The 27,987-nt window shown below is 42.6% G+C and overlaps 1 protein-coding gene across 1 annotated transcript; it reads left to right on the top strand.

Annotated features, from left to right (window-relative positions):
- The first annotated feature begins 407 nt into the window (after positions 1-407).
- Positions 408-26,560, top strand: KNG1 (kininogen 1). Its single transcript, XM_036753724.1, has 10 exons — positions 408-875; positions 4,352-4,462; positions 6,099-6,183; positions 10,818-10,990; positions 15,008-15,115; positions 17,089-17,167; positions 18,214-18,365; positions 19,896-20,000; positions 20,859-20,942; positions 24,690-26,560. The coding sequence occupies exons 1-10, from the start codon at positions 684-686 to the stop codon at positions 25,410-25,412; spliced, it is 1,812 nt and encodes a 603-aa protein (XP_036609619.1). The 5' UTR covers positions 408-683; the 3' UTR covers positions 25,413-26,560.
- The last annotated feature ends 1,427 nt before the right edge of the window (positions 26,561-27,987 follow it).

Below are 27,987 nucleotides of genomic sequence, written 5' to 3'. Positions count from 1 at the left end.
AGCAAGAATGGATCTTTCTGTCTCCCTTGTGTCCCTTCTTATAGTGAAGCTCCTCAGTGCTGCCTGAGGTGTCCTCTGCGGGAGGATATACTCCAGGTGACTAGTTCATGGGCAGCTCTGCTATGCCCCAGTGGCAAGTGTGGCTGACCTGGGGCTACACACTGGGGAGGTCCCACCTCTGAGATGGCTTTCTTTTATTCCCTCCTAAGTCAATGACCTCCTAGGTCACTGAACCAGAACATTCCCAAAGCTGCCAAGATGTTTTTCCAAGAGGCTTTCTGGGAACTGGCCCCAACTTAGTGGGGAGTTAGCAGAGCCCGGTCCCTGAGGCAGGACAACAACCTCTGTGTTGCAATGATTTCATCATAAACTGTTTGGCTAAACTGAGGGTGGGGGGTGGAGCTGGCAGGGAGTGGGTGGGGGTGTTCATGCTCTCTGAATACGGCAAACTGTGCAGCACCAGGAATCTAGCCATGCCATCTGAGCAGAGCAACGAGGCTACTCTTTTGTGGTGATTAAAAAAAAAGCCAACAGAAAAGACCAGTGGAAGAAGCAGAGGTAGAGAAAGACACACAGAGAGAACGGGAGAAGAAAGAAGATTGGGGTTGGAGAGGATTTAGAGTCAGTCTTTGGAGCCTGGTGACAGCTCCCTCGGCAGCCAGAGAGGTGGTAAGCAGCTCAGAATGAAGCTAGCTGTGGTCCTTCTGCTTGTGACCAGCCAGCTGAATGTCCAGGTTGAGTCCCAGGGGAAGGATGTTGCCTGCGAAGATAATGATGTCTTCCAAGCTGTGGATGTAGCACTGACGAACTACAATAACCAAAAGTCATCTGGCCCCCAGTTTGCCTTGTACCGAATAATGACAGCCTCGTTGACGGTGAGTGACCTTTGTGGCCACTTCCTGGGCTCTGTTTGCTGATTGTCCTGTGCTGGTAAGACAATGCCCAGGGACTCAGTTAATGTCCCTCTGTGGCACCTCCATGCCATAGTGCTCCTCCAATGTCCAACCCACCCATGGCCTCCACACCCACTCTGTTTTCTGTTTTGGGCATTACCATCCTTGGGGCACCCAAGTTTAGAAGCTGGGAGTACCCTTTAGCTCCTTCTCTCTCTCTCCCTCCACATAGGTAAGCTGTTGCTAAGTCTTCTTGATTTCGCCTCCATTTCTTGGATCCATCTCTTTCTTTCCACTGGCTACCAGCCTCTCAGACTGACTGTTGTCAAAATTGGAATCCTGACTTTCATTTGCTCTCCTCTCCTGTCCGTCCTCTACCCTGCTACCAAAATTACTTTTTTCTTTTAAAAATATTTTATTGTACTACTTTGTACTTTTAAAAGTAACCGTGGCTCACACTGAAGTAATGGTTTACAATTTGCAAAGTGCTTTTCTTATTTATTTTTTTACTTTATTTTATTTTTAGTTTTCAACATTCACTTCCGTAAGATTTTGAGTTCTAAATTTTCTCCACCTCCTTCCTCTCCTCACTCCCCAATATGGCATGCAATCTGATATAGGCTCTACATATACATTCATATTAAACATATTTTCACATTAGCCATGTTGTAAAGAAGAATTCTAACCAATGGGAGGAACTATGAGAAAGAAGAAACAAAAAAGACAGAAAATAGTATGCTTCCATGTGCATTCAGACTCCCAAGTTCTTTTTCTGGATGTGGATAGCACTTTCCGTCATGATTCTTTTGGAGTTGTCTGAGATCCTTGCATTGCTGAAAAGAGCTAAGTCTATCAAAGTTAGTCTTTGCATAATGTTGCTGTTATCATGTATAATGTTCTCCTGGTTCTGCTCACTTCACTCAGCATCGGTTCATGTAAGTCTTTCCAGGTTTTTCTGAAGTCCACCTGCTCATCATTTCTTATCTTCTACAAAAATTCTGGTCTGCAAACACAGGTCTGATCATGGCACTTCCTACCTGAAAGAGTTTTACTACCTTCTACTTGCCTCTAGGATGAAATAGAAACTCTTCTGACTGGCATGAAAGCCTCCTCACAATCTAGCTCCAGCCTACCTTTCCAAGTAGATTGAATATTATTCATTTTTCTACCCTCAGTGGTCTAGCCAAACTGTCCTAGTTGGCTGTTTACCTGAGCTTGGCATATCATATGTTTAATTGGGAATTTAAATTTGTCCTTTTTCTAGTTTTTCTTTTAATTTGCATGCCCAATTCATCGATCTGCTCTTTCTCTCTTTTATTGGTGTACGCAGTTACAGACATCATTTTTCCAAGCACTTCTTTGGCTGCGTCTCACAGATTTGGGGATGTTGGCTTATTGTTGTCATTCTCTTTAATGAAATTGATTGTTTCTATGATTTATTCTTTGACTATTCTTTACACTTTTCTTGAAAAATGTAAGAAGGCTTGTTGTGACAGATTCATGTTTCTCTATCCCAATAGGTACTTGCCATATTTTATAAAATGTCTAGATAAGAGCTGGAAGGAATCTTTGAGGGCATCTATTTCAAAGTCTCTTCCATGTGATGCATGACCCAAAGAGGGGAGGTGACTTTCCCAAAGTCACACAGAGGCAAGATTGGAACCCAGTTCCTTTGACTCAAGGTCAATTCAATTACGAACAAAACAACAAAAAACTTTTAAGAATCTCTTATGTGTAAAGCATTGCCCAAGTACTGGGGATTCAAATAAAAAACCAACAATCCTTGGCCTTGCCGAGATTGTATTTTTCTAGAGAAGCAATTCAGATGCCTTTCACATCTCTTCCTTGGGGCCAAGCTTTATCATTTGAATTTATCAATGCTCAGTTTCAATTGTTTTGTTGTTTAATAATTTTTTTGGTATAAAAATACTTCCTGACCTTGTTTCCATTAGGTTAGATGATGTTAGTTAACTGAATGAAAAAGGAAGAAGCTTCTGAACTAATCTCATAAAAAGAAAAGCAGCTCAACTTAGTCACGCCAATTTCATGTACCCCAGGATGTAGTTTTCTTGGACAAATATGAACATGATGTCAGAGGAGAAACAACTAATGGCTGCTGTGAGCTTCTTCAGGATAGCAAAACCGTGAGTCAACTCAATTAAAAAACAAAGAGCTAAATCATGGTTTTGGCACTACCTTTCCTTATGAGCATACCTCAGGTGTGTCTACCAGCTTTTAGTTGCCAGTCCATTGTCATAGCATCTATAGGTAAATCCTTGGCTAGCCATTGTTTGACAAGTCATGCGCTAAGGGATGGAACCAAATTGATGCTTCATTCGTGTTGGCAAAGGGACAGAACCAGTGATTTGTCCCATGTCATGCAGCCAGACTGTGGGAAAGTTACACTCGAGTTACAGAGTCACAGCTTGTTAGGACTGAAAGGGGACATAGGGACATCTAGAGTCACTCTATCATTTAGAGATGAAACTGATGTCTGGGAGAGGGGAAGATTGTTTCTTGACGCCACAGAACTAAAAAAGGGATAGTGTGGATGTTGGAATCCTGATGGAGTCCTGATTCTCTGTCCAAGGTCTTCTCATCACTCCAGATAGCTTTTTAAAAAGACATTAAAATATTTTTAGAATGTACCCCCCTCCCCAATGCTTTATCAGAGACTACATCTTCATAGTCACCCAAATGACTGAGACATGGAGAGAATCCGAGGTCCTACTTTGTTTATCAATCACTGATTTATTTTTTTAATTAAAAATTATTTTTCTAAATGGCAAATACTTCATTTCTTTCCTTCTCATTTCTCTCACTACTAGAGGAAAAATAAAAAGAAAAACAAGCCAAATAATAGCATGAGACTTTTCAATCAAATGTGATCAGGGGAATTGATTGCAGAGGCAGGATTCATAAGGTGGTGGCTTAGGGACTACAAATGAGGGAGCATGTTGTAACGAAATGAGTGCTGTGCTGTGACTGAGGAGTACTGGAGTTCCAGACATTGATCAAATAATCCCTTTTCTTTTCTGGACCTCAGCTCCCCACCTACTAAATGAGATGGTTGAATTACCTGATTTCTAATTCAGTTAAACCAACTTTTATTAGGTGGTTACTGTGGGCCAGGGACTGTGCAAGGTGAGGGGGATCCAAAGTCAGAAATTAAAGGGGCCCTGCTCTCCAGGACCTTATATTACATTGAGGGGAAACGATGTGGGGACAGGTAAGCACAACACAAGAAGAACCAAGGAGAGTAGTGTATTGAGGGATTGGCATGAAGGTCTCCTGTTCCATGAATCTAAGACCAGCCAAGACCCTGAACCAGACTATTCAATCAGACTTGCAGCAGATGTGTGGTGAGACCCTCCTAACGAAGCTCTGGGATTGGGGGCTCTCCCACCTTTGGCCTTTTGTTCCACCCCAACACATTGTCCATTTGACATTTTCTTTAGGACTCCAGTGAGAACACCTTTGCAATAACCTATGAAGTCCGAGAGAGCAACTGCATGATCGAAACAGGCAAAAACTGGAAAGAATGTAGCTACAAAGATTCTGCAAATCGGGTAAAATTGTTTTACTCTCTATTCATCTTCTTTTCCCTTTGCAATTTACACTTTGGTGAGAGAAGGGAAGAAAACTCTTCTGCTTGGTCTTACAGGACTCAACAGAAGGAGGACTGACTCAAAAAGTATTCTGGTGTCTATTTTCAAAGTTAAATGGATGTTTTTCTCTGTGATCAAATGAATATGATGGCTTTTGCTTTATGCCATGACTTTAGGCAGGGATGAAGGGTAAGTGATGAAGGAGTCCATGATGTGGAAGGCAGGATATTGAGTCTAATCTCAGGCCGGGAAATTGGTGGCTGCTGCTGAAAGGCCTGATGAGGGCACTAGCTTCTTTCCCTTGCTGAGAATATCTGTAATACTTAGAGCAAAGCCAGAAAGTAGGACTTGGGACTAGATTTCTTGCTGGCCTACTATATCGTGGTTCAATGGTGGCACAGTGGATAGAGTGGCAGGCCTGGAGTCAGGAAGACTCATCTTCCTGAGTTCAAATCCAGCCTCAGACGCTTGCTGTATGACTCCAGGCAAGTCTTTTAACCCCGTTTGTCTCAGTTTCCTCATGTGTAAAATGAGCTGGAGAAGGAAATGGCAAACCACTTAAGTATGATGTTTTTAGTCTTGCATTTCAATACTTGGAGGATCCCTAATTCCATTCATGTGGGTCCTCTCCCCACTAATTTCCTAGAAGGTCTTGAGTGACTGAGCTTGAAAAATGAATCACTTTGTGGCCAATCTAAGCATCAACAGATAAGGAGGATGATAGACTATCAGTCCAGCAAAACCACAAGTCTATCACTGGGTCTCTATTTGCCATCTTAGCAAGCTTTGCCAGAGGCTGAGTCCCACTGGCATATGTATAAGAACCCCAAATTACTAAGCCATTAGTAATCTTAAGATCCAACGGAGAAGCAAGAGGAGAGTCTAACAGGTACAGTCCTAAGGTAGCCCATATCTGGTAAAGGAGAAATACTTCCACAGCTGGGAAGAATCATGCTCAGGAATTCACCATTTATAGTAGGTTTCATTTAATGCCTCCCCATGATAGATCAGGACAAGTCCGGTTCAAGGCTCCATTGTACATCCTTGACTTAAGTCAGTTATCATCTCTATACAGATGAGTCCCAGTTCCAGTCTCTCCTCCGAGCTACAGTCCTGTATCACTGATTACCTATTGGACATTTCGAGCTGGTTTTCCCACCTCAGACTCAGCATGTCTTTAAACCAAACTCATCAGCTCTTCCTTAGAGCCTTCCTTATTTCTGTCTAAGACATCAGTCTCCGGGCTTTATAACTTTGGCATTATCCTTCACTCCTCATTGATCCCGGCCCAAGTTGCCAGACCTTGTTTCTCACTCTCCAACATCTTTTCCATCTGATCCCTCATCTCTGCTCACTCGGTTGCCCCCTTCATTCAGAGCTTCCTTATTTCTGGCCTAAATGATACTTCTTAATTGGCCATCCTGCCTGAAGGCTCTCACCACTCCAGTTCATCTGATACATTGCTTTCAGTCATCTTCCTTAAGTCCAAATGTGACCATGTCACTCCCTCATTCAAGACATAGACAGAAGATTCTTCTCAATTAAGTGGGTTTCTGAATCTGTGGCTGAAGATTCATGGTCCCTTCTTTGTGTTTAGGAGCAGGGAGAATGCACGGCCATAGTGAAGAGTCAGAATGGAAAAGAATTCAACATCATTGAACAGAATTGCCACATCATTCCAGGTATGTGATTAGCCCAACTATTCCACACAGGGCCAATATCACTCTTCCTTATGTGGTTCTACACTAGTGGAGTGCATAGAGGCAACTAGGTGGAACAATGGATAGAGCGCTAGACCTGGAGTCAGGAAGACTCAACATCCTGAGTTCAAATCTGGCCTCAGATACTTACTAGCTGTGTGACCTTGGACAAGTCACTTTATCCTGTTTGCTTCAGTTTCTTCATTTGTAAAATGAGTTAGAGAAGGAAATGGCAAACTACTCCAGTATCTGCCAAGAAAACCCCAAATGTGGTTGTGAAGAGTACAACATGACTGAATGACTGCACAACAACATTGCTACGCACTATGCTAAGTGCTGGAGAAACAAAGAAAGCAAAAGAAGGTCCATGTTATTAAGGAGCTCACAGACTAATGGGAGAGATAATGTGAAAATAAATAAGTGCAAATAAGCTATATGTAGGATAAACTTCAAATAATTAACAAAGGGAAGTAACAAGAATTAAGAGGAAAAGGGAAAGACTTTCTGTAGAAGGTGAAATTTTAGCCGGGACTTGCAGGAATCTAGGGAAGCCAGGAGAGAGAGAGGAGAAGGGAGAATATGCCAGGCACAGGGGACAGCCAGTGGAAATGCCAGAGCTAGCTAGATCAAGATGGCAAAGACATAGGAAACACTTTTGCCCAGATCACCCAGCACACCTTTGTACCATTTAGAAAATGCACCAGATCAAATTCAGATCAGGAAAGTCAAGAAAGTATTACAGTAAATCATTTTTCAGCCCAGAAAAGCTTAGACAAACAGAAAAGTCTGCAGACACTGGAGCTGAATCTGGCCAGCAGCAAAGTCGGGCAGCAGCAGCAAGAAGCATTCCAGCACCCGGAACTGAAAGGGAGCTGATACAAAGCACCAGGGCAAAAAGCACTGGGACAGAGAGAAATCCCAGAGGATCCATCAATTTCCACTGGGAACAAGTACAGGTGACATCTGGCAACTGTCAATCATCACCCAGAACTGGGTCGCAGATGCGGAACAAAGATTAGTGGTCATAGGCAAGTAAGCAGAGCCCTTTCTGTGTAGAAAACAGTAATTTTCAGAAACTTAGTTGTGTGGCTCTAAGCCCAGAAGCAGAGCAGGGATTTAGTTCTAACCGTTAGCCCTGAGCATAAACCTGCATCGAAATAACTAAGGCAGAAGACCAAGACCAAAGGGGAGCCCCCAGTTCATTCATTCTGGATCTCCAGAACCTCTCAGTGGGTCGAGTCCAGCAGCAGTCCATTGAAACTCAGTGAATTTAAGTTTGGGATGTATGGGTGTTCAAGGGGGACTAGCACCTCTGGTGTGAGGCCTTGCCAAGCCCTTTTTAGGGCTGATCACCCACCTTTGGTATCCACCTGGCACTCAACTTTCACCTGTGGCTCCAAGAAGCTGTAGCATGCTCAGTGGCCACACCCAATACACATTCCCAGCAGATGGACTTGAAGGTAACCAAATGGGCCACAAACATGTTGGCAAGCTGGGGAAGGGTGTCTACCCCAAGCATGTTGGGCTTTATTTCTTCCCCCAATAAGGCAGCTTCTAATTTTATTTATTATTCATTTTTTCTTTTTTTTTTGTTAATCTCTTCTTCGATTTTCAGGATTTCTATTGTTTGTGTTCAATTGGGTTTTTAATAAAATGTTAAATTTCTAGAATTTTATTTAATTGCATGCCCAATTTGTTAATCTATGTCTCCCTTTTATTGATGAAAGTGTTTAAAGAAAAAAAAATCCCCCAAGTACTGTTTTTATTGTACCTTGCAATTTTGGTATATTATCTCATTATTGTCATTATCTTTAATGAAGTTATTGATTGTTTATATAATTTTTGACCCACTCAATCTTTAGGATTATTATTTAATCTCCAATTGGTTTTTAATCTTTGCCTCAAAGGTCCTTTATTAAATATATTTTTATTATATATGGCCTATCAGCGGTGAAAATAATATTTTTGCTTTTCTGCATTTGTTTGTGAAGTTTTTATGTACTAATATATGGACAATTTTTTTTGTGAAAGTGCCATGAACAACTGAGAGATAATTATACTCTTTTCTATTTCTATTCAACATTCTCCAGAGGTTTATTATACCTAAATTTTCTGAAATTCAGTTCAGGGTCTTCATTTCTTTTTTGTTTAATTTTGGTTAGATTTATCTAGCTTCATGAAAAGCAAATTGAGGTCCCAAACTATTATAGTTTTGCTCTCTATTTCTTCCTATAACTCACTTAATTTATTCTTTAAAATGTAATTGCTGTGCCATTTGGTGCATGTATTTTTAGTATTGATTAGTATTTATTAATTATTATTATTTAGTATTCATTATCTATTATGTCTTTGAGCAAAAATGCAGTTTCCTTGTTTATCTCTTTTAATTAGGTCTACTTTTGCTATTACTTGGCCCAAAATCATGATGGCTTCTCTGCTTTTTTACTTCAAGTGAAGCATAAAAGAATCTTCTCCAGACTATTAATTTAACTTTATTTATATTATTTCTATTGCAAATGTTTTTTTTTTGTAAACAACACATTATTGGTTCTAGTTTTTAATTTATTCTGCTATCCTTTTCCATTTTTAAATCAGTTGATGCCATTCACACTCATAGTTATGATCATTAATTTTATACTTCCTTCTATCCTATTCTCTTATTTTTTCCTTCTCATTTTCTATCTCCTTTTTCAGAATTTCTTTTGCTAACAATTACTCCCTCCCTTAATTTACCATCTCTCCTATTTTCCCACTTTCCCTTAACCCTTTTCCTTCCTGTTTCTCTGTTGGATGAAATGCATTTCTGTACCCAACTCTCATCTCTCATTCTCTCTCTCTCTCTCTCTCTCTCTCTCTCTCTCTCTCTCTCTCTCTCTCTCTCTCTTCTTTCCTTCTTTGGCCAGCTAAGATGAGAGTGATGTTTAAACATCTCCCACTCCTCATTACTACTCCATTGCTCTCAGTTCCATACAACCCTCTTTTACTTATTGATGTTAGTTAATATTAAATTTCTACTTTGGTCTGTGCTTCTAAGAGATCTGGGCAGTTTTAAGATTTCTTGAAATACGTCTTTTTTATTCATGGCTTTCAGGTGGTGTAATGATTCTTAAATTATCTCTTCTTAATCTCTTTTTCAGTTCACTTGTTTTTGCTATGAGATACTTTACCTTTTCTGCTATGTTTTCAGTTTTTTAAAACTTTGTTTTAGTATTTCTTTGTATCTCCTGGAGCTATTAGCTTCTATTTTATCAATTCTAATTTTCAGGGAGTTTTTTTTCCATTGGTCACATTTCATATTTCTTATTCCAAGCTATTAACTGTCTTTCCGTATTTTTCTTCAATAGGCCTCATTTATTTTCCCATTTTCCCCTTTAGCACTGTCATTTGGTTTTAAAAATAATTTTTAGCTCTTTTTAAAAACTCTTGTCTTATGTCTTCTAGGAATTCTGGTTGGACTTGCATCCAAGCTATATTCTTCTTTGAAGCTTTGCTTGTATACATTTTGGAATCAGTCTTCTTTTGATTCCCTTTTGCCATAAAACCTCTTTATGGTGTGATTCTCTCTTTTTTATTTTGCTCATTATTCCAATACACTTTCTGACTATGAACTTTATTTTGGCGCAAGGATCTGTACACTTCTGGGGGGCCAAGAATGAGATAAGTTTTTTTTTTTGGTGTGCGGGTCCCTCTTCTTCTTTCTTGGGGCTTTTGAGGGTTGTGCTCTTTCAAGATCTTATAGATGGTTCAGACTGAGAACCTTCAGTCTTTCAGTGTTCACAGAATAGTATGAACCAGGGCACTTTAAAAAATTGCCCTTGCTCTGCAAGTTTCAGGACCAGATTTAGGACTAAACAACATGCCTGTGATCTTGTTCCTGGATGGAAGTTCTAGTAGTTCCAGTAGACTACTGCTAGACTCAGCCACTGCCATCAACTAGGAAACTCAGCAAGTTCAGAGGGACAGAAATGAGGAGTCCCTTTTAGTCTGGGATTCCTGCCCTGATTATTCTTTTACAGACTCTTCTGGAGGCTAGAATTTAGTCTGTGCTCTGCTCCTGGGGTAAGAGCCTGCCACTACTCCTCTCTACCACCCCTAGGCACAGATCCCCTATTCAGTCTTCCTAGGATCTGTGATAGGATAACCAGACCTGGATAGAGAATGACATATCTGCCAATTGGTACCTGCTCCCTCATTTTTAACTAGTTTGTGAAGTCCCTGGGACTTCTTTCTGTCCCTGTACCTTCTGCCCGAGTCTTCATAGTCTCGGTCCTCTTTCAGTCCCTAGTTACTAGGATGTTCTATATGCTATGTTCCTGGCCAGATCCACAAACCTTTTTATCTCTCTAGGCTGACCTGGGCTGTGGTTTTTTCATTTTTTATTTCCCAGTTGGAACTTGCTTTGGTACTCTTTCTAGATCTTTGTGGAGAAAGTGTGTTGGAGGAGTCAGGATGCAGTATCTTCCTGGTACTCCACCATCTTAACTACCCTTTTTTGACTGACTCCTGACTGTTAATTATACCTCTTCCCATGTGTCTGAAAGCCAGAAGCTGACAGTGGTTTCTTACTAACTTTGTTAAGGTTAAGTCTCTTGTATTTCTCTCCTCTTTCAATAAAGCTCATGACATAGCGGTGGAAGTTCATAGCTCATGCCTTGGATGTTTCAATCTCATATCAACCAACAATTCAGATTTGGAAGCAATTTTGGAACATGCTCTTCAATCTTTCAATGAAAAATCTAAGCACGAGCACCTCTTTGCCCTTAAAGAAGTTGTGAGTGCCTCGAGACAGGTTTGGATGTTGTTTACTTCTTCACTTCATACAGTTTTTATGCATATATTTTAATAAAATATTTCATTAAAATTAATGATAAGTGGATAGTAAATTAACAATGAAATATTTTATAATTTATGTGTGTGAATATATACACACAACATACACATGTATATGTGTACACACATGCATATATCTGTATTATATTAATTGTGAAACTGATATATGCTCTAGATAAAATATGTACCTGTAAGTCTATACATAAAATATGTGATATGTGTCTAAACATGTAATCTGCGCCCTTAAATGGAGGGGCAGCATAACATAGTGAATATACAGCCAGGATTGGTGCTAGAACAATTTGAGTTTGAGTCCTGCCCCTGACTCATCCTGACTGGGTGAGTCACTTAACTTCTCAGTGACTCAGGCAAGTCCCTAAGGTAGAGAGAAGGGGCTGATCTGTATGTTCTTTAACAACCTATGCCTAGACTGGTAGAAGAGTAGGATGTTGATTGAGTCAATCAATCAACTCACTCCACTCCAACTTAAAGTAAGCTAGAAGGTACCTATACCTTAGGTTTTGTGTTTGTGTAGATATCAATAGGATAAGGATATGTATATATACACACGTATATATATGCACATGTCTACAAATGTATGTGCATGTGTAACAATGTTATACAAATTTAATATTTCAATAATATGCTAATTTAATATTTTAATAATATCTAAATTTAAGATTTTCAAAGCATTTTATGTATGTTATCTCATTCAGTCCTCACAGCTACCCGGGGATGTAAGTGCTATTATTACCCCCATTTGGGGCATATGAGGAAAGGGAGGCTGAGAGAGTCTAAGTGACTGGACCAGGGTCACACAGCTGCTAAGTATCTTAGGAGGCAAAATTTGAACTCAGGTCCTCCTGATTTCAAGTCCCATCTTCTATTCACTGAGCCACCTTTTAAAGATCTTGGAGGTTGTCTCCATGTCATAGATGCATGGATCGCTGCATTTCCCTTTCATGTCTTAAAAGAAAAACCACTTCAGGGGTATTTGTAAGCAGCCACCTACCCTGTGGTATCCCCGGTACCTAGCTCAGTACCTACCTCCTAGTAGACACTTAACAACGTATTTGTTGATTGATTTCACCAAGAACCGGGCAGAAAGGCATTCTTTGCTTTGATACAGACAAGGAGATGAAAATCAAATGTGAGGTTCATGGAACCAAGTGATTTTTGGAGGCCTGTCCGCACCTTGGGTGTGGTGGCGACAATGCCTTCTTTGAACGTGTTTCAGGAAAGAGAAGAGAGAGAGATAATCATTTGAGAAGTTTCAAGGCAACCTCCTGCCGAGAAACAGTGGAAAATTTGCAGAGGGCCCCCCTGCTTGGGTCTAGGTGGAGCTGAATGGTCTCCATCTCTGGCCCTTTAGTCTCTGAGATTCCAGGATTTTGTGAAAGGCTCACTGGCCTTATGAGTAAGTGACAGTGTGGGCAGGGGCAAAGACACAGCACTCGAGTGCTGAAGTTTCCTTCACAGGGGTAGGCTTACGCTGTCCCAATTGCCCAACAAGAGCCCAGAGATGCTTCAAATATCAATTTTGTCTTTATACTAAAGAATCAAAGAGCAGGATATCCAGGAGGGACCTCAGCAGCCAAGAAGTCCAACCCATATACAAAGGGAGTCCCCATTGTAGTGTATCCTGTAGGTGGTCTTTGAATTTCTGTTTATATTGATTAATTGACTTATTTATCAATTCAGCGTGTCTTCACTGGATCCTCAAATGTCCACAATGCAGCAGGGTTATAATAAGGTACCTGGCACACAGTAGGAGCTTGGTAAATGCATGTTGGCTGCCTGACTTTTCTCAAGATGACCTTCTGAAACAGAAGGTACAAGAGGTATTGTCCCTAGAATCCTTTTGTATGTACTGGATCCTTGGGCAGTCAGGAGGGTGAAGTCTATGGATCCTTTCTCAGAAGGGATCTCATCCTTTATGTAAAGGCATAAAGTCAAATGCACAGAATTACAAAGAAACCAGTTACATTGAAACACAGTTGTAAAAATGTTTTTTTAAAAAAAGTTTACAGACCCTTGGGTTAGCAGCTTCTGCTACAATATAAAGAAGGAGACAGACTCGGTCGGAGGCCAAGTAGCTTGGAACATGCTAACTCAGGCCATGCAAACTAGACCCATGAGTTGTACCAGGTCTCCTGACTCTATGGCCAGGGCCACTTCCCCTAACTCTGACCCAGAGAGACTCTCTCTGATGAATGCTATTCGAATCCTAGTCAATGAGCTATCACAGGGTAGTCAGGACTCTTGTTGCTTCCTCCCTCCTTCCCCACCCCATCTCAAGCAGGTGAGACCCAAGTCACAAAGTGTCAACTCCCTAAGACAAAGTAACAAGAATGACCATCAGCTGTGTTGTGTGCTGGGATGCTCTATCGCTTGCTAGCTGTGTGACTCTGGGCCAGTGACTTAACCTCTCTGGGCCTCAGTTGTCTCATATGTAAAATGAAAAGGGAGGATTAGATGACTATAAAGGCTCCCTCCTGCTCCGAGCTTTGACCCTGTGATTAAAGTAAGTGAGGGCCAGTGAGTTGTTTTCATCCCCAGTTGCTGGGAAGGGAGAACTTCCAGGTCCTTCTTCTGCTGCAAGTTCATGGAATACTCCATTTCAGCCTTGATCCCATCCCTCCTCTGCCCAAAATCCTTCTCAAGCTTCCTGCTACATCTGGAATGCAATCCAGCCTCCCAGACTTGCCAGCCTTGTCTCACATCACCCCCTTTGCCCACATATCCTGTGTACCAGTCAAAGTGCCAGCCTTGTCTCACATCACCCCCTTTGCCCACATATCCTGTGTACCAGTCAAAGTGCCAGCCTTGTCTCACATCACCCCCTTCGCCCACATATCCTGTGTACCAGTCAAAGTGCCAGCCTTGTCTCACATCACTCCCTTCGCCCACATATCCTGTGTACCAGTCAAAGTGTCAGCCTTGTCTCACATCACCCCCTTCGCCCACATATCCTGTGTACCAGTCAAAGTGCCAGCCTTGTCTCACATCACCCCCTTCGCTCACATATCCTGTGTACCAGTCAAAGTGCCTGTCCAACTGGCCCCCTTCTTGCTTCAAGTGCTAAATTCTCTCACTTCCAAGTCCTTGTTCACCCTGATCCCTGGCTCTGGAATTCCTTTCCCTCCCCGAATCCTCCCTAGACTTCAAGCTTTGAGACCCGGTTCAAATGCCTCTTCCTCCATGGAGCTTTTCCCCATTCTCTGTCCTTCCTCTCCCCTCCCCCATCACGTACTTTTAGAATCTCTTATCCTGCCCTATTTACTTTTCCAATGATTGGTGCAAGGGCTGTGTCCCCTTGACTAAAGTGCTAGGCCATGAGGGCAGGGATGGTGACATTGCTTTGTGTATCTCCTGGTGCATCACCAGTACTATGCATATAACAGGCATTTAAGAGAGACAGTGTCGCCTAGTAAAGAGAGAGTCAGCCATGGAGTGCCTATAGCACTTGAAGGTTTAAGTGATTCATCCAGGATGACAGCCAGTAATGGTGAGAGTCAGGACTTGAACCCATCTTCCTGACTTCATGGAGTAGGTGCCCAGCTGCACTGCGCAGAGGTTTTCTTTGCTCCTTACCAATGAATTCAGAGGTCTAGTCCAGAAAAAAGAGAGGGTAGTGGAAAGAGCACTGGCTTGAATCTCAGGAGGCCTGGGTTCAAATCCTGACACTCATAAACTGCATGGCCATGGGCAAATAGTTTACCTCTCTGTGCCTCTGTTTCCCCATCCACAAGATGGGAATGCTAACTGGCAGCACCTTCCACACAGGGTCATTGTGAGGAAAGTGTTTTGTGAACTGAGGTGTTTTGTAGAAATCTGAGTAATTAGTCTAATAGATAGGATGCAATACAAATCCAGTAACAAACAATTCAGCTTAAATTCATCCTAGATTCAAGGCTCCTTCATTATGGAACTCAGCTGAATAACACAATTTCCTTTCAAATTACTCTTATTGTAGGTAGTCAATGGGTGGAACTATAAGGTCCAGTATTCAATCATGCAGACTGATTGCTTAAAGAAGGAAGATGAACAATTAAGTCCCAAGTGCAAGCCTATGCCTCAGGGGGTAAGTGATGCTAACACGAACTCTTCCAAAAGAATCTTCTGGGTCACTGCAGCCCAAAATGCACCGTAGGTGTCCTTCGAATATTTGTTCAACTCAAGGGGTTTATAGGATTGGGAACTGTCCAGCTATGTGCTGTGTATCACATCCCTGGCTGCTACCATTACCCCGGGAGCTGGTAGCCAAGGGGACAAACAGATTATTTTATCTTTATTATAACTCAAAGTGCTTGTAGGCCACAGTTGGATCTTCCTACTTGGATCACTTTTCTCTATGTAAGTGGTTCTCAAAGTGTGGTCTGGAAACCCTTACAGGACAGAGAACAGGGGTCCCATGAATTCAATCAAAGCTTGAGGGCTTTGAGAGGAGATACTGGGAGCTAGTGAAGGAGGATGGATCTACCTAGGAAAGGAGCGGGGAGAGGGAGAGAGGGAGGAAGGGAGAGAGGAAGTAAGAGAGGGAGGGAGGAGGGAACAAGGGAGAGAAACAGGAAGGGAGAGAGGAAGTAAGGGGGCGGGAGGAGGGAAGAAGGGAGAGAGGAAGGAAGAGAGAGAGGGAAGGAGGGAGGAGAGGGAGAGAGGGAGGAAGGAAGAGAGGGAGGGAGGAGGGAAGAAGGGAGAGAAGAAGGAAGAGAGAGAAGAAGGAGGGAGAGAGGAAGCAAGGGAGGGAGGGAGGAGGGAGGAAGGGAGAGAGGAAGGAAGAGAGAGAGGGAAGGAGGGAGGAGAGGGAGAGAGGGAGGAAGGAAGAAGAGAGGGAGGGAGGAGGGAAGAAGGGAGAGAAGAAGGAAGAGAGAGAAGAAGGAAGGGAGAGAGGAAGCAAGGGAGGGAGGGAGGAGGGAGGAAGGGAGAGAGGAAGGAAGAGAGAGAGAGAAGGAGGGAGGAAAGGGAGAGAAGGAGGAAGGGAAAGAGGGAGGAAGGGAGAGAGGGACAAAGATATGTTTATTTGAGTCAGTACTTGTCTCTTTCTAAAACACTTGTTCCAAAGGTGAAACTTGGATTTGAACCACAGAATACATTCTTCTGTGAGGCAGCTTCTAGCTCCAATAAATAAGGATCACAATGTAGGAGCTTCATCATGGGGACCCTCCTCTCTTTCTCTTTTTCTCCCTCTATTTTTCTGTCTGTCTGTCTCTGTCTTTGTATCTCTCTTCTCCCCTTTCCCCCTCTCTCCTCCCCTCTCCACTCTTTTATTTTCTTCACTTTTTCTCTTCTCTGTCTCTGTCTGTCTCTCTTTCTCTTCTCACTCTCCTTTCTCTCTCTCTCTTTTCTCTCTCTTCTCACTCCTCTCTCTCTCTCTATTTCTCTGTCTCTGTCTCTGTCTCCTCTTCTCTCTCTCTCCCCTCCCTTCCCCTGGAGTCTTTTAAGAATCCCTGACATTGAAGAGTATAAGCTAAAACCCATCTTGAATCATTCAGATGCATTATGATCTTTCAAGATTTCTTCTAGTCCTAAGATCTATAAAAGTGATTCAGGGTTTATGTCTCATTAGCAGTACAGTGAACAGAAAGAAGGATCTGGAAGTAGAGGGACCTAGGTTCAAATCCTGATTTCTTCCACTTATTTCCTGACTGACCTCAGTCAAGTCACCCAGTTGACCACTTTGAGTATTTGTTTTCTCACCTGTAACATACAGGAGTTGGCCCAGATGATCTCAAGGGTCTCTTCTGGTTCCAAATCGATGAACTTTTGGGGCCTCAGTTCCTTTCTCTGTAAAACAAGGGGATTGGACTAGATGATGTCTGAGGTCACTTCTAGGTCTGAGTCATGGATATCTGATCAGTCTCCCAGATTGGTTTTCTATTACTCGGCTTCATCTTTTTTCATCCTGGGGTGGAGCCCTCAGCTTTTTCTCAACACTGTAGAGACTCAAGGACAGTTAATTTTGGTGCCAAGTTTTCCTGGGCTCATCCCTGGATGGACCCAGCAGAGAAATACTGTTCTCTTTGTCAAGCTTTCTCTTTCCTTCTTTCCTACCAGGAGATAAGTGTCTGCAGTGATTTCACCCATGTAGACCCCCAAATGAAAATCAATATCCTCTCACAGACTTGTGATCCAGGTAAATGACAGCCCTATTGAAAGTCAACAATCCAGGCTTTATCCGTTAGGTCTTTTATAAGGGGAGGAGGCCTCGAAATGACATAGGCACCTTCAAGACAAAAGCATATGTGACTTCTGAAATGGAGGAAGAATAAACCCCAGGATGCTAACCAATAGCTGGCCTCTGACTCTAGGACAGTCTGTGGCTCTCATGTTCTCGCAAAGGAGACACTATCACCCAGGAAGGCCCATATCCCAAAGCAAGCTCTGGAGCCTCCTGAGCCTGCAGGCCAGCCAAGAGCCTTTGTGAGAGCAATGGACAGCTGAGCAGCAATGCTTTGCCCTCAGCAGAACACAGGGAAAAGCACTGGATGTGGAGGCAGAGCATCTGGGTTTGAATTCCATCTTTGTCATTTGCTACCTCTGTGACCTTGAACAAATCTCTTCAGTTTCTCCATCTGCAAAATGAGGGTTAGACTGGATCAACTCTCAGCTACTTGCCTCCCATCTTTAATTTCATGGTTTAAAGTTCCTAGTTGCCTGAACACTTGCAATTTTACCATTAGAGATTTATTTCTTTAGCTTAATTGTTGGGTCTTTCTACCAGATCCTCCTTTAAAATCCAGATGCTTCTGGGAGGACCAATAAATCAATTCACTATAAGATATGGACAAATCAAATTAACAAGCATTTATTTACAATCTCCAACTCATAGTGTCTCAGAGTTGGGAGGGAGCTCAGAGATGTCTAGTCCAGCTCATCCAGGGCCCAAGCAAGAGCATCCCTCCACAACATCCCTGACCAGGGGGACATCTATAAAGGCCCTACTATGTGCCAAGCATGGTTCTGGGGATCACAAACAGACATGGAGGGAGTAGGGTTTACATACATGGAGGGGTGGGTAGAAGAAAAGTGCAGCTAGGGCTGGTGGGAGGCCCCCTCCCAGACAAACTTGACAAGTTTGCTAATCAGGAAGTTCTAGTCTACCCCACTGGGTTTCAGTGCTCATCAAATGCTTGTACTAATCAGAAGCCTCCTATTTTAAACTGAATTTTTGCCTTCCAGGGAATGACTCAGCATCTTCTGTGACCCAAAAGATGTCCGTCTACAGCCCAGAGCTGAATGAGTCTTTGAGACAGTCCCTGGAAAAAATTAACTCCGAGAGTAAAAATGGCTTCTATTTCAAGATGAGCAGCGTTCTGAAAGCAGAATCCCTGGTTTGTGAAGGGATCTTTTGGCATCACCAGGCTTGTGTGTTGTGGCTAGCTGTCACCTCCGGATTTTATCATGGATTTAGGTCCTAAAGCTCTGATTTGATTCTACTGGATTCAAAGAGATGCCTTTTGCTGTTATGGCTCTCGTTTTGCCATGGGCATTCAGGGGCTCTCTTACATTCATGGGGGGGCAGTCAATGTCATTTTTTCCTTTGCCCCTTCTTGTATCCATCATCTACAACATGAGGAGGTTGGACCAGGTGACCTCCCTTCCTGGTGTAAATCTAGTTTCCAAGGATCAAGTCTCAGCCTATGAGCCCCAAAGTCAGGACTCCTGTCTGTGGTTATCCATGTCCACTCTGGGTTGAAGGGAGTAGGTGTTAGCATTCGTAAGAATTCCAGAATGATACCACCTCCCCTGCTCCCATGCTGTACTCCCCAGACTGGCTGGCACAGGAAACTTGCTTCGAGCCAACTCCACAGACATACATTAAGTGCCTACACCATGAAAGTGATTGTACTTGGTGCCAGGGTATGAGAAACAAACAAAGATGGCAGGTCTGGGTCCCTGCCCTCACAGAGCTTCTACATTCTATAAGGGGTGAGGGGATTCCACAGAGGAGGAAATACAAAATAAATCCTAGAGTTCCAGTAGATGGGAAGTAAGAGTGTTAACAATCGGGGGGATCAGAAAAGGCCTCATGGGGTCCAGGGCAGCTGGGCAGCGCTTTGAGAGGAGCCCAGCATCCTGCACCACAGAGGTGATGAGGACGGGGATGCTTCCAAGTGATTTACTACAACACTGACATTACTTTCCTCATACAAATATGAAGTCATCGACCAAACGAAGGCAGATACTCCTCTCCCCAACTCACCCAAAGACATGTTTCAGACATGACACTTTCACCCCTAGGCATCTTCTCCTTGTCCCTGTGGTCATGAGGTTAGTTCACCCAAACATGAGGTCTGCACATCAAATGCTGATAACGATTCATGATGGCTGCCATTGACATAATGTTTAAGGTTTGCAAGCACATTAAACTATTGTCTCACTGGATCTTCACAGCAGCCCTGCGAAGCAGATGCTTTCATCATCCCCATTTTACAGATGAGAAGTCAGAGGCCGACAAAGGTTGATTGACTTGCCCAGGGTCTAGGAAGTGTTTGAGGTTGGATTTAACTCAGTGCAAATCCAGGTCCAATGGTCTATTCACTGGGCCACTGAACTGCCATAATTTTTATACACATATTTCATATATGTATATATACACACACATATACAGATGTATATTTCATATATGTGTGTATAACATCTTATAACTATATACATACATATGTGTGTATCTATATATACCTGTACCCATACATACATGAATACACACACACACATATATGCATATAATTTTCCTCCCTCACCCAAGTCTCTTTTGGTTAGTGGATAATTTTCTACTTAAGACACTGCCTTAGAAATCCTAGGAGTAAGATACTTACAATGAAAGCAGAAACATGAACCACTTCCTGTTGACTTTGTAGGTAGGATCTGGACCCAAATATTCCATAGAATTTCTTATTGGAGAAACGGAATGCTCCAAAGAGAAAGACAAATATTCTGAAGACTGTGCATTTAAGGAACGTGGGGTAAGTTACTAGGGGATCAATTATCTATGATCTGAGGGAGGCCAGAGTCCATGATCCAAGGGTCTTCACTCAGGGTCAGAGGTTCTTAATCTAGGGTCCATAAATTTGTTTTAAAAATATTTTAATAACACTATTTCAATATAATCTGCATTTAATTTTATGCATTTAAAGACATCATTCCAAGAAGGAGTCGATAGGCTTCACCAGACTGACAAAAGGGTCCAGGACACATAAAAGGTTCTGAACACTCTGGTCTTGACCATAGTACCACCATAAGAAAGTTAATTCAAGCCTTTTACTTGTCTGGTGATATAGTGAAAATCAGTGATACAATGGAAATTTAATCCAATCCAATCCAACCAATATCAGGGTATCTACTATGCTCCAGACACTTGGTGCTGAGGATTCAGAGACCAAGAACAAAAAAGCCATCCCTGCCCTCAAGGAGCTGCCACTTTCCAGAGGTGATACATGGACAGAGACAAGTAAATAGCAGATAATTTGTGAAGGGGTGGGACAGAGGAGCACAAGAGCTGGGGCACCAAGGACATCTAGAAAGAGCCAAGATCTGGTCCCGGCTCTGCCGCTAATTCCCTATGACCTTGGGCATATTGCTTTATCTCCATGGGCCCTAGCACCCTCATCTATAAATGAAGGCATCAGCCCTGATGGTCTCTGCGGCTCCTTTTCTCTTCCTAGAATCCTATTTGCATGCAGTAAGTTATAGATAAGAAGCTAACATCACATACCAGAGTGTGTCCAAAGGGTTATGGGACATGTTGGCCTAGTGTGGAGGATGCTGAAGAAGTTTGGGTCTAGCCGACAGATGTCTCATTTCACTTTTGTTTTTCCACACAGGACGTTCTGAAATGCATAGCGAATGTTTCTGTAGATGATGTGGGGACATTTAATCCTATGATTCACTGCAAGGAACCGACACAGGTATGGAGTCCTGCCTTTCTCTGTCTAGTTCACAAATCCTGAAGGACCATGTGCTGGTATGAACAGGAATGTGTCATGAAATGAGTGAGAGTGACCTTTCTCATCCATGGGAAGCCAAATTTCAACTTGGGTGCTTCCAAGGGATGATTAGAAGGGAGATCAACTCAGTCACCTTGTACTGGTCCACACCCCACAACATGCAGACACAGATAAGCACACATACCCCGCTGTTAGGCAAGCCACTTTCTCTCCAGACTCCCCAACAATTTAAGGTCTATCTGTGTATCTGTGAACTGCATGCGTACAAATATGCGTTTCTGAAGAAATTATGTTTCTGTCATTGAATTTGTCCTGTATTCCAGTACAATAAGATTATTCCCTTTCTAGATATCTCTGTAATTATCTCTCTCTCTCTGTCTCTCTCTGTCTTTCTATCTCTCTCTGTCTCTCTCTTTCTCATCCATTCAGTCCATGAAACCCAACCCATTGATACCTTTTGGTTTAATTCAATACTAGGTGGAGAGTTTTTATTTATCAGGGGCCATTGTAAGCCCCTCAAGGTTTTTGAGTTATGGAATGACATAGATTAATCAAAGAAGCATCTATTATGCACCGACTGTTTTCCAGGTACTCCTCTAGGTGCTGATATACAAATACAGCAAGTCAGACCCGTACCTTGGGAACATTATTTGAGCACGTGATACATGCCAAATATTTGGAGGATAGAGGAAAAAGACTGGAGGTGGGGGATGGCTGGATAGCTCAGTGGCTAGAGTGCTGATCTTTGATTCAGAAAGAGCTTAGTTCAAACCATGCCTCAGAAACTTGATACTTTTGTAACCCTGAGTCCAACTCTTGGCACTTCAGTTTCCTTATCTATAATGAAAGGGATGGACTCAGTGGCCTCTAGGTTCCTATTAAGCTTTAACTCTATGATCCTATGAGACCAATTAGAAAACTATGGGGCCTGAATGATGAGGGTGACCCTAGGAGTGGAGTTAAGTGGATGGGTATTTGAGGACTTGGAAACTGACTGATGTGTGGGGTTGAGGGGTAGGAGAAAACACCAGAGACTATCAGGAGATAAGGATGATTCCCAGGTTTTGAACTTGGCTTATTGGGAGGCTACTGATGCCCTCAACAGAAGAAAAGGGTCAGGTTCATTCTATTTTGGACATACTTGGTTTCAGGTGCCACCAGCAGATGCAGGTAGAGATACTGAGCAGACAGTGGAAGAGGCAAGCCTGGGGAGAGAGGGAGAGGAAGAGAAAGAGGGAGAGAGAGAGAGAGAGAGAGAGAGAGAGAGAGAGAGAGAGAGAGAGAGAGAGAGTGAGAGTGAGAGAGAGAGAGAGAGAGAGAGAAGAGAGAGAGAGAGAGAGAGAGAGAGAGGAGAGAGAGAGAGAGAGAGAGAGAGAGAGAGAGAGATCATGGCCAGATAGATTGAGACAATCACTGGACACATGGATGTCGATGAGGTCACAACCAGAAAGTTAACGCAGAAGAAGAGGGCTCAGCATTGAGGCTGGGTTGTACCTGTACTTAAGGAGCAGGAGCTAGGTGATGAAAACCAGTAAAAAAAGAAAACAGGAAGTGTCCTGAAGGAGAACAAGGAAGATGAGGAATGAGAAAAGACCATGATATTTAGCAGTTAAGAGGTCACTGGCAAACTTTGAGAGATCTGGTGGTGAGAGAGAGATCAAAAGTAAGAAGGAAGGAACAATTGATGGGCCAACTCCTGAAGGGGATGGGGAAATGGTAAGAAGAAGGTTTAGAACTTGCAAGGGGAAAGGTCACTGCATCCTGGAGCAAATGAAGACAAAATGAGACTGAATTTTGAGGGGGAGAGTAAAGAAGATGAGCTAACTCATGACATACGCCTTTGATTTTCTCAGTGAATTAGGAGACAAGGTCATTTCATAAGAAAGAGGATAATGAGACTGCCCGTGAAGAGAACCAAAGGAGAGAGGAGTTTTGGATGAGCCAACGTAGGGTGTGAGATGGTCAATTAGAGACTAATAAAAATTACTGTGCAACAGTGAGGTCCCAGTCAAAGTTAGATTACATTACTCAAGCATCCTAAGAGTAGGAGCACAGAAGGTAGACAGTGAGGGGTGCCCAGCATTAAGCATTGACAGGGCATGAATAATTGAAGGGGCAAGGGTTTCAAGGGTAGAGTACAGTGTCTTCTTGGATTCATTAACTATCAGGTCAACACTGTGATAGGACAAAAGTGAGGCCTGGATAGGAGTAGTGGATTTGGAAAATGGGTGGCAGGTTGTGGTGAGGACAGAGAGAATATTTAGGATGAGTGGGATCCTGAGAGAACAACAGGGCAGGAGATTGTGATCAGACTGGGAAATTTCAGAATTCAAGATCAGGGAGGTGGGATTGTTTGGGATATAGACAAGGTCTCAGATATGTCTTCCCTTGTGGGTGCCTTGGGAAGAGGAGAGATGTAGCATGACCATGAATAAATCACTTTACTAATAAGGAAAGAGAGTCCCAGAGAGGGAGAAAAAATCTACCTCACAGGGATTGCTTTGTAAACCTTAGAGTGCCACATAAATATAAACCACTATAATCAGAATTTTAGATGTCTCCTTTCACAGATAAAAAACTTTTAAGTTTCAGCTAGTATTTTCTTTTAAATTAAATTTTATTTTTTTAACGTGCATTAATGTTTTTTCCTTCTTACCTGCCTCCATTGGGGGGAAAAAGAAAAGAGAAACCTCGGAACAAGTACACATAATTAAGTGAAACAAAGTCCCACGTTGGGAATTGTGTCCAATCATGTCCAAATCTATCTCGTTCTATTTCTTGAATCCAACACCTACCTCTCTGTCAGAAGGCAGTAGAGTTCTTGATGGTTCTTCATTGCACTCATCAGTTCTTGAGTCTTTCAGAGTTGTTTGTATTTCCAAAATTGTTAGTTTTGTATAAATTCTTTTCCTGGTTCTGCTCACTTCCCCATGCATTGCTTCATCAGGTCTCTCAAAGCATCTTCTTTGCCACCTCCCCAAAGAATTCTAGTCAATCCACATTCCATATTGGTTCACACATTCCCCAGTTGATGGGCACTCTCGTAGCTTTGAGTACTTTACCACCATGAAAAGAAGTGTCATAAATATAAATATTTTGGTATATGTTGGTCCTGCTTCTCTTTCTTGGATCTCTTTGGAGTCTGGCAGTGGAATTGTTAGCCCCAAATGGTCTTATTAACAACAATGATCATTATGGTCATCATCATCATAGCTCACATTTACATAGTCCCTCGAAATTTGCTGACTACCTTATGGCATTATTACTTCTGCTAAGGATTGTAAAGCACTTTATGTATATTATTTCATTTGATTGACCCTGGGAGGTAGGTGCTTAGTATTACCTTCATTATACAAATTATGGAACTGAGGCTGGGAGTCGTTGGATGATTTACCCAGGAGGACACAACTAGTAAATTTCTGAGGTGGGATTCGAACCCCGGTTTTCTTAACTCCAAGCCAAATTATCTATCCATTATACCAAACCACTTCACAATCCATTCATTCTACAAATCAATCTGATAGCCAACACAGAGGGCAAAGACAACCACTTAGCTTCCCTTTTACCCATACCCTTATTTAAGTATCTAAAACTTGGCAAATCCTGGCTTCCTTGGGAGAGGAATGAACCTGGCCAAGCCTGTGCATTTTGCCTGTGCAGGGACACTGTCGTCATTGTTGAAATGCATTTGTCTGTCCTTCTCTTTAGATGCTTATGAAAAGGCCTCCAGGTTTTTCGCCCTTTCGAGCAGCAGCAATAGCTCCAAGTGAGCCCCAGACTTCTGATATGCCGGAAGAGGAAGAACAAGCCCCAGGAAAAGAACAAGGGCTTACTCGTAGCTTTGGTCACAGGCACAGGAAGGAACATGACTCTGGCCATGGGAACAGAGACCACCCTGGCCTTGGCCTTGGGCATAAACATGGGCATGGTCACAGTCAAGCACATGGCTACTGGCACAAACACAAGCATGGTGAAGGCCATCAGAAACATGAAAAAAAAGAGAAGAAAAGTCAGGGGAGTTGGACAAATGAGTATCTGGACAGCCCAACTGAAGAGAATTCTCCTTCCAAGACACAAAAGGAGACACAAGGCCCACCACCCCCCCTTAGCTCATTGCTGCAAGGGGTCGCTCCTCCTCCTTCTGATTTACAAGATTTAGATCTCCTTGATCTTAACCCAACAAATCCTCCATCTGAGCCTACAACTGAGGAGAAAAAGGAGAAGGCAGGGGAGGTAGAGGACACAGAGGACGACTGGATCCCAGACATTCCTGTCCAGCCAAAGAGCTCTTTGTTTACTTTGTTACTTGATTTTCCAGAACCACTTGCGGCCAAATGCCCTGGACGCCCATGGAAACCAATTGATGTGATAGACCCAGTCAGGGAAGAGAGCCCACATGTGGTGGGCTTTGAGCTCTCTGATGCTCTTTAAGATGGGAATAAATTATTCTCCTCCTGGCCCTTCAGCATCCTACTGCCCAGGCATAATGGACTATGCCAGGAAACCTCAGAATAGCTTAGAACAAAGGTTGAGACTCAGCATGGAGGCTGGGAGTCTCAATGAACTAGCGAAAAGTTGTTTTGCAAAGAGCAAATCTCTCCTCATTCCTTCAGGCAAGTGAGTTCTCTCAGCAAGGTGGAAGATGGAGAAAGTGGATTTGTTTTGAGGCCATTTTCAGCTGAAGTTTCTAGCAACAGATATCAAGGAGGAAGGATATTTCTTGCTTGGGAGGATAATTAATTGTTATCTTTAATTATCCATGTAAACTAACTTTCACCTGTGCACAAGTGTCAAAGAACAAAAAGTAAATGGGAACTAAGGATATGCCTGGCACATAATTAATTGGTGCTTAATTAATGCTTGTTGATTGATTGATAGAAGTATGATTATCAAAGAAACTTTTTGTGATTGCAGAGACTGGAGCAGTATTTGATGGAAAGGCAGGGCCAAAGAGTAGAGGGTGCAGAAGGAACCCTTTGGACCTCTTCTCTGGATCCACCTCCCAAAACATCCTTAGCTTTCGGCAATGGAACAATATTTTTTCTGTTCTGTTGCTGTTGCAATGCACTCTAGCTAGCCTGTGACTGATTCTTAAAACTGCCCCATTTTCTTTCTCTACTTTTGCATGGGGAAGCATGGACTAACTTATGGTTGTTTGGTGAAGCTCTAACTTCAAATGGCTTATTCTACTCTATCTCTATCCTGTCTCTACTTTGGCTCATTATCTTTACTTTGATTCATTAGAGCAGGGGAAAAATCCTACTCAGTCCCCTGGAAAATAACTCATGCTATACTTAATTGGGAATAAACCAATCAGCTTAATCACATTTTACTGTTCTTACAAGGACACTTAAGGCCTTGTATATATCAGAACCAACACCAAAGGAAAGATCCATAGTAGATATACTAATCGAGGATAGAAGCCTCTTGACATTAACTCAGTGGAAAGGTTTGCAGCTCCCAAATTCCCTAAGTCATCAGGCAGAGGGGAATGCAAGTGATTGACATTGACCTCATCGAAAGGAGCAGCAACTCACTACTCTGCAGGAGTGAAATAAAGTTAAATCATGATTCTCTGACCTCTGGTTAATTCATTGTGATCTTCCCTCAATCCCATTTGCAAATTTCAGCATATTCACACGGACTAAGGCCCATATGCCTTTTACTAGAGTACCCCTCTCCAGCTGAGGGATGTTTTCACTCCCCTTCATGAAGACCAGAGACCTTCCTGGAGACAGCAGACTTCTTATGGGTGTGAGTAAATGAGTCAAATAAGAGTGAGTAAATGAGTTATGAGTAAACGAGCACATGCTGGTATACTTAAAGTTTCACCAGGGACCGTAAAGATCCTCCCTCTCCCCTTTTTAAAAGAAAAGTCTAGTACTAAGTGAAGAATGGGAATGTTTTATTATTTGTTGTTACAGTTGGGATCATCAGGAAACAAAAGAATTTTCTCTGTTTGTGTCCATCAATCTTTCACTATAATGATGTTTCTAACCACAGAAGAAAGAAGAAAAGTAGGAAATAGACAATCATATATTTAGACCTTAATGGGGGACACTTACTGAACCCCCACATCCTACAGAAGAATGAACTGAGGCCTAATGATATGCCATGATAAATGATAAAATATGATGCTTGTAACATACCTTCTGGCTGCACTATCCCAGATCCCATCTACACTGGCAGTTGGGTCCCCAGAGTGTGGCTGATGCTTCTAGTATCCTCAGAGTTCTAGGGATAAGTCTCTGTTACAGCCTCTCATCTGGTGTGGTCCCAATGGATTATCAAACAACCAAACTTAATTAACTATTAAATGGTGCTATTCACTAAGCAGATATAGCAAAGACAGTAATAGAATTCTCCACCTCCTCTTCCCTCCCTCCCCACCCCCTACATTGGGAACACATTCTTTCCTTGCAAACACAAAGTTGTTGAGGGTGGGCTCAGCCTTTAAGAGTTCACATGGCAAAAGGGTGAATTCATAGTTCTGGATTATTAGAAGTCCTTTTCTTCTTTCTTGGTCCTCACAAAGTTCCCTTTAGCTTCAGCTCTCATTTAGGTAGTAAGAGTCGGTGCCTTTGGGGAATCCTGAAGGTGCTTTTCCTGGGTGTTTCTGGTTTCATCTTGGCTCCAAATGCAGACATTGCTATCATCTGCTGCCACTGGTTTTGACAGAAAGACGATGGGAATGGGGAATGACAGATCTTCCATCCTTTAGAAGTCCACAAAGTCTGTGTGTGTGTGTGTGTGTGTGAGAGTATGTGAATGTGTGTGAGAGTATGTGAATGTGTGTGTGAGTGTGTGTGTGTGTGTGTGTGTGTGTGTCTGTGAGAGAGAGAGAGAGAGAGAGAGAGAGAGAGAGTGTGTGTGAGTGAGTGTACTGGAGGGTGACACTGCCTGTGGGCTGACTCCCTCCCACTTGCTTCCCTCTAGTCGAGGTGCAAGGTTCTGCATCCCCTAGGTGCTCCCAAGGACTTGCCCCAGGCAGTAAATAGCACAGCCA

This window comes from Trichosurus vulpecula, chromosome 4 (assembly GCF_011100635.1).
Source record: "Trichosurus vulpecula isolate mTriVul1 chromosome 4, mTriVul1.pri, whole genome shotgun sequence".
In the NCBI taxonomy this organism is placed as follows: Eukaryota; Metazoa; Chordata; class Mammalia; order Diprotodontia; family Phalangeridae; genus Trichosurus; species Trichosurus vulpecula.
The sequence above is the reverse complement of the archived record's forward strand: the minus strand, read 5'-3'. Positions and strand labels throughout refer to the sequence as shown.

Coding starts and splice junctions, on each gene's coding strand:
- KNG1 (XM_036753724.1), top strand. CDS start 684: ATGAAGCTAGCTGTGGTCCTTCTGCTTGTGACCAGCCAGCTGAATGTC. Junction 15,116..17,088: donor GCAAGCCTATGCCTCAGGGG/GTAAGTGATGCT, acceptor CTTTCCTACCAG/GAGATAAGTGTCTGCAGTGA. Junction 18,366..19,895: donor TTCTGAAAGCAGAATCCCTG/GTTTGTGAAGGG, acceptor TTGACTTTGTAG/GTAGGATCTGGACCCAAATA.